Source organism: Arachis hypogaea, chromosome 18 (assembly GCF_003086295.3).
Source record: "Arachis hypogaea cultivar Tifrunner chromosome 18, arahy.Tifrunner.gnm2.J5K5, whole genome shotgun sequence".
NCBI classification, from domain to species: domain Eukaryota; kingdom Viridiplantae; phylum Streptophyta; class Magnoliopsida; order Fabales; family Fabaceae; genus Arachis; species Arachis hypogaea.
In genome coordinates, this window is record NC_092053.1 from 21101014 (window position 1) to 21108420 (window position 7407).

The 7407-nt window shown below is 35.4% G+C and overlaps 1 protein-coding gene across 1 annotated transcript; it reads right to left on the bottom strand.

Annotated features, from left to right (window-relative positions):
- Positions 1–6480: 6480 nt before the first annotated feature.
- Positions 6481–7179, bottom strand: LOC140181291 (uncharacterized). Its single transcript, XM_072224826.1, has one exon. The coding sequence runs from the start codon at positions 7177–7179 to the stop codon at positions 6481–6483; it is 699 nt and encodes a 232-aa protein (XP_072080927.1).
- Positions 7180–7407: the final 228 nt, after the last annotated feature.

Genomic DNA, 7407 nt, shown 5'->3' on the forward strand with positions numbered 1-7407 from the left:
GGCTGCGATGGGAAAATGCGACGGCGACTTCGTTGGAGAAGTTGGGGACACGACGATGAGTTCTTTCCACGAATTGGGAGAACACTTTGGCGGCTTCTTTTCACAAGTTGCGGGGATGCCACGACGAAGCAGGGATCAGAACAGTGCGGTGCGAAGGAGGAATGGCGCGGTGCGGTGATGGTGCCGTACAGGATAGAGAAAAGCGTCGGTAAAGAGAACGCTATGGTGCCTGGTGATGGCGCGGTGAGTGGAACAGCGAGGTGGGACAGACAGTGACGAGGGAAGTGTTCAAAGATGGCTGGCTGGGCGCAGAAAGGATGGAGAGAACACAAAAGGGGGTGTCGCTAGGTCAGGGGTGAGGGTTACTGGGTGAGCGGCGAGAGGGAAAAGTGATTAGAGTTCTCAATTTTTCTATATATATTTGGTTGGTGAAATGACTAAAAAACTAAAGTGAGAAATAAATTACTAAAAGTGTTTAAGTAATTTAATATATTCGGGGAATGCGGGAACAAAGATAGGGATCCCCGCTCGGGTCCCGCACCTGCCTCGGGAGAATTTTGTTCCCTATTTTCGTTTTCGTAGAAAAAAAATTTTTGCCACCAGGATCCCATTCGAAGCGGTTCACGCAGGAATTTCCACCTCCTGAAAAATTTTAACATCCCTACATCACACAGTTATCCAGCAGCTTTGCAAATTTTCTATTTAAATTAATTAGAGCTGTAATGTTGATAGAGTTAATATTTTCTTTTTAAATCAATCGGCATAAAATTTTTTCATTGCGTATTTTTTTCATAATATCTTTTAGTATGCGATTAATTCATTGTAGATCTAAATTTTATTTATAATTCTGTTATTTTGCTGCATATTTAAATACTCAATATTTATTTAAATAAACAAATAAATTGACCATCTAACCAATTTAAATTGGTTTTCAACGCGCGTGTGTGTGTATATATATATATATATATATATACATAATTCCAGACCGGTTAATGCAAGAACTAAACATAAAGGACCAAGATCTTTTATGAAATAGAAAAGATCATTCATACATAACATAATTCAAGCGGACCCACTTAAAATTTTTATTGAACTATGACTGACTATCATATTAGCAAATAAACGTATTCCTGAGCTTAATGCGCGAAAACTATGAGGGAATATATATATATATATATATAGTGACGGACCCAGAAAATTTTAAGAGTGGGGGCAAAAACATATCTTAAAATAAATTTCGTTGAACATTGTTAATTATATTAAAAATATAATAGAGATATAAAATTTAAAAAAACTTAGTGAACACTTTTATTCTTAAAATACTATTTATTATATATAATTTATAAAAAAATATATTTTTATTTCTAAAATTTAAACTTAAAATATTTTAATTAAATTATAAATAATTTTTCATCATAACTAATTTTATTCTTATGTATTTTTATATATATTTACTAATAAAAGACTGAATCAATTGGTACGTTAGCGCCTATTAATACACTAGCATTTATAATTTGAAACTATAATTGTATATAAATACCATAAAAAAAATAAACCTATATATGAAAAATATGTTTATATCAAATAATAAAAACTTAATTTACAATTGTTTTTTTCTTTTTGAAATATTTTTTTATATATATTTTTTAATTTAATTTTGATATACTGTTAGATTAAAACATTTATACATCTATTTAATTATGTATTGTAATTTAAAAATATCTTTTATATTTATCACGTAAATAATTATCTAAAAGAATAAATATAATCAAATAACTATGTAAAAAAATATACATATTTTAATATATCAAAATTAACTTTCATGCTTTTAAACAATTGTTCTACTACTCATTATAATTTTTAAATATTAATTACCTCACATTAAATTAGGAAGTTTATTTTTTATAATATTTATGACATAAGATACTTTTTAATCTAAAATAGTTATTACAAGCAAAATTATTTAAAAGATAAAATTAAAAAATATTATATCATTTTAAAATAAAAGATATTAATTAATAGATAAATATTATTTTTTTTATCTCAACTAATTTTTTAAGACAAAAAAATACTGATAATTTTACTTATATTTAAAAAACAAAGATTTAGTTTGGTAATTAACGAGTTGATTGAATTTAAAAAATTATATTATCATTGTTTATTAATTTTTTTAGCTAATTTATTTACTTATTTTTAATTTTGATATTAAATCAAATTTAACAAAATAAATATTATTATACGTTAAATTTAATAAAAAATTATTTTTAACATGAATCTCAAAATAAAATTTTATAAATTTTTGTGGAACAAAATAAAATACATTGAAACAAATATATTAATTTATATAGAATTATTTTTTTTCTTAAACCTAGTGGGGGCAAGTGCCCCCTCATCTAATGCTTGGGTCCGTCCCTAATATATATATATATATATGCTGTATGTGTCGAAGTGGCACACGGGCACCTACCTGTTTTAGAAACCCTCAGGAAAGGATCGAGACAGCACTTTGAAGCATAATAAGTGTCACAATATAATGCATGTCAATATTGGGAATAAGTAATAAGATTATAATTCAATTAATTTTATATTAAATAATTTATTATTATTATTATATTAAAATATTAATATAATAAAATTTTTGATTAAATTTAAAAATTTATTATTGTGATAATAATCATAATATTAAGAAATAAATATTTTATAATTTAATTTAAATTATTTTTAATTATAAAATTATTAAAAAAACATTCATAATTTAAAAAAATCAATATATATATATATATATATATATATATATATATATATATATATATATATATATATATATATATATATTGGTTTAACGGGTGTATTCGAATAAGATTGGATTAGATTTTGGCAAGTCCACGATACGATGTGCATTCAAAATTTTGCATCCGATGCGGTATTGGCATTTTTAATCTTGGAAGTCGATCCGAACCAAATTGGATTGAATCAAAACTTTGGATTTGTTTCTCCCTTTTCCAATTTGATTTTATTCCAATAAAATGATATAAATTGAAAATGACCCAAATTTAAAAATAAAAATCTAGTTTAAACCCTAATTTCTATTAAAAAAAATCCTAATGTAATATTAGTAGCATAAATTACTAATCAGCTAACAAAAAACGAGAAAACAAATATACAACAACAATAAAGTCAAAATTTAGTGAGCCGAACAGCTGTAGTGACACTTAAGACATTTAACAACATTATTATTGATCGAGTAAACAGATTTCAATGGCAACATGAACAAAAGTAAAAGTAAGTTGCAGCGATGCAAAGAACAAAAAGTAGAAGCAGAAGCAGCAATAAATCGTCGATGATGAAAAAGCAGCTAGAATGAGAACTGTTGGCCCGAAAAAAGCAGCGATGACAGAAGACTGAGGAGCAGTGAACAATAACGAAAAACAAAGTGTAGAGAGGATGGGATTCAATGACAAAGTGAGGAGAAGATGGGAGCCTAGAGAATAGTGTGAGTACATTATTATATGAGGACGCTCATTTTTATCGAATTAAATTAAATTCTTGATATAAATTATATCTATCTCAATGTTAAATTACATATTTTGTAATCTTAGAATTTTAAATAATTTAAATAAAATAAAAATCAAACTAATACGATTCAAATCATAACACATTATATCAATTTTGGACATCGGATTTACAAAATTTGAAGTAACTTTTTTCACATCTTGCACACTTTGCTTCCAAGACGAGTAAACACGTATCTTAATTATATTCTAACAGAGATATTCCCCTTTTGCCAACGGAATACATCTTAGATGTACTTGGATAAGTATAAAAAATTTGGGCAAATGACTCAAATAAGCCAATGATTCCCTAGAATTTCACCATTCAGCCAAAAGAAAAAAATGGTTCATGAATCAATCGGATACACGTTTCTATATAATTCGAATTAGTCTAATTCAAATTACACACGCACTAATTCGAATCAGGGTGATTCGAATTATACACACACGGTGCATATAGTAATTTGAATTGGGTAGATTCGAATTACTCAATTTTTGGTGCAAGTAGTAATTCGAAATTAGTGTGTTTCGAATTACTCAAGGTTCGGCTATAAAAGGAGTTTGAACCAACCTCATTCGAACCACTTTTTCAAAAGCACACCCCACCAAATCCCAGAGAAAACGATCCAAAACGACTCCAACAAAGGCTTGAGCAGAATATTCAGCCGATGGGGGATAATCCGAACAGACTTTATCGGTTGGATGGAGTAGCCCATATAGCCGGTGTCATCAACGAAGAGGTAAGTACGAAATCTTTTTTTTAAGAGTAGGATTATGTAACTTATTTGTTTGTTTATATACGTTATGTTAGTGGTTTTGATAGTAAATGATGTTGGTAACTTTGTACGGATCGATTTTATAAGTTTCGTTAGTGATTTTGTATGTGGTTTGGTAAGCGATTTTACTAGCGGTTTTGTAAATGGTTTTGGTAGTGGTTATGTTAGTGATTTTGTTAGTGGTTTTAGGGTGGTTTAGTTAGTGATTTTGATTGTGGTTTTGTTACTAGTTTTGGTGGAGGTATTGTTAGTGATTTTGTTGGTGGTTATCTTGGTGATTTTGTTGGTGATTTTGTTAGTGATTTTGTTAGTGGTTTTGTTAGTGGTATTTGTCGGTGGTTTTGTTGGTTGTTTTGGTGGTGGTTTTGATAGTGGTTTTGTTAGCGGTTTTGGTGGTGGGATTATTAGTGGTTTTGTTAGTAGTTTTGTTAGTGGTTTTGCTAGTGGATTTGTATGTGGATTTGTTAGTGGATTTGTTAGTGGTCTTGTTGGTGCATTTGTTAGTGGTTGAGGGTGTTGTATTGTTAACGGTTTTATTAGTGGTTTTTGTTGGTGATTTTGTTAGTGGTTTTGTTAGTGGTTCTGTTGGTGGTTTTGGTGGTGGTTTTATTAGTGGTCTTTTTAGCGAATCAACATTGCTAGTGAATGGTTAAATTTGTTTTTAATTATCTGGTCCATTATTTGTGCAGCCCCAGCGATGCATCTCGAGCATGCAACGGCAGCAGGGCATGCGACTGGATGAGAGGTACATTCCGTACTTGCAGACGGCCGACTTATACCATTTTGCGAGGCTGAACGAGAGATGGTTCAGATTGGATGAGCCCCTGGTGAGTGCTTTCGTTGAGTGGTGGCATCCGGAGACGCACACATTTCATATGCCGTTCGGGGAGTGCACTATCACACTGCAGGACGTGGCGTACCAGTTGGGGTTGCCGGTCGATGGACGTTATGTTAGTGGTTGCCTGACGGATTTCCAGACATACATCCAGGGTGGCCGTCCAGCTTGGGTGTGGTTCCAAGAGTTGCTTGGTGTGTTACCTCTTGCGAACCAAATCCAGAAGTTTGCAGTGAATTGCAGCTGGTTCCAGGAGATGTTTGGAGAGCTCCCTGAGGGAGCCGACGAGGAGATAGTCAGGAGGTATGCTCGGGCCTATATCATGATGCTGTTAGGCACTCAGCTATTTACCGACAAATCCGACAACCGTATTCACATTAGGTGGCTCCCGTACGTGGCTAGGCTTGAGGACATGGGTGGCTACAGCTGGGGATCAGCTGCTCTTTTGTGGTTGTAACGGTGCATGTGCCGAGTGGCCAACAGACATGTTGTGAAGTTAGCCGGACCGTTACAGCTACTTCAGTCTTGGATCTTCTGGCGCTTTCCTAGTTTTATATCTGCTGGGTATGATACGTTCAGCTGGCCCTTGGCCTCGAGGTACTGTTATTATTTTTTGTTTTCGTCTACAATTATTTTATTCTGTGTACGCTTATAATGTTATACTACTTGGTCTTATTTTGATTTTGTTATACCACCGATGTGAGCTGCAGGTGGTCAGATCATAATCCCTCAGCGAGCGAGAAGGGACCTTGAGTGTAGATGTGGAGGCTCAGGATAGACCTGTTACAGGCTGGGGATGTAAGTATATGAACCACTCCTTCGTATTAACTAATCTGTCATATTAGCTTGTTGGGATGGCCTAACGCTGATGCTATGTTTTCGCAGTTTATTTGGATGCCGTACAGCTCTCCCGACGTTCTTCAGGTTGTGCATCTGGAGGTACTGGAGCCTCGGCATACGGCGTTATAGCGGAGTGTGACAGCATTGATATATTTCGCCGTCATAGAGTGGCACCAGATAGATCGGGTGCTACCGCAGTTCGATGGAGTACATGCCCGACCCCAGCCCGCCCTTTACATCGGCTTCTTGATGTCAAAGGATGGCAGAGGTGGTGATCGTTGGTTCCCCTACAACTTGCAGTTCTGGAACCTTCATTGGAAGAGCCGGGCGGACCATGTTCTCCGGTTTGATATTGTGGCAGACCCAGTGAATCTAAAACTAGGAAACAGTGATAATCAACAATTGCAAGTACGAAACTAAAACTAGGGAATCTAAATACTAATGTTCTAATAAGAAATTAATTCGTCTAACACGACATCTACGCATCGACCCCAGTGTGCCTTGCTCCTCCGCCCTGTGGACAACTCCGACGTGTGTGTCCTGGTTGCCTACAAAGACCGCATCTCTTTGGCCTGTTCGGATCATCCTCGTCCATAGTAGTCCGGATCCTGGTGGACCTAGGACATCCCTCACTCGCATGCCTCTTGGAGGGATCCGATATCACTGTCGGTCCATTGTACGGTGGCCAAAAACCCTCAGGAATGGGAGGTGTGAAACTCATTCGGTACACACTGAACACCGAGCTAAGATGATACACCTGGTGGACATACGGCTGCCAAGTAAGCCGTGAATAGGCACAGCATGCTAAGGCGTGAGGACACGGGTAATGAAATGTCTGAAAATATCCGCAGTCATATGTCTGAGCCCCAAGTGACACTCTGTAACTACCAAGTGAGAATAAACCAGTAGGAGTGGTCTCCGAGACGGTGAACTCCAAATTATCTCTATCGTACAAAGTCACCATGAAGCACCTCGCCGTCTTCAGATTGGCCTCTATACACTTCACCAGGTGTTGATTGAATTGCTGTCCGGTTCCTCGCTGGGCCTCTGCCTCTCTCCCCTTGCGAACGAATAGCTCTGCCAACCTCCCATAAGTAGCCTTCACCAGCGAGCACATCGGAAGATTCCTGACCCCCTTCAGGATGGAATTAACATACTCGGAGATATTTGTCGTCATGTGTCCGAATCTCCTACCCTCCTCCCGATGCTGAGTTCACAACGAATACTCAATCATGTTCGCCCAGTCACCCATGGCAAGGTCTTCAGACCACAGAATATCAAACCAGTAATAGAATTCAACCTCAGTCTTGGCATATGCTACATTCACAAGAAGCCTCCTTGCGTCCTTACCCTTGAATGTGAGGGCAAAATTTGCTGTCACATATCGAATACAGAATGCACGGTA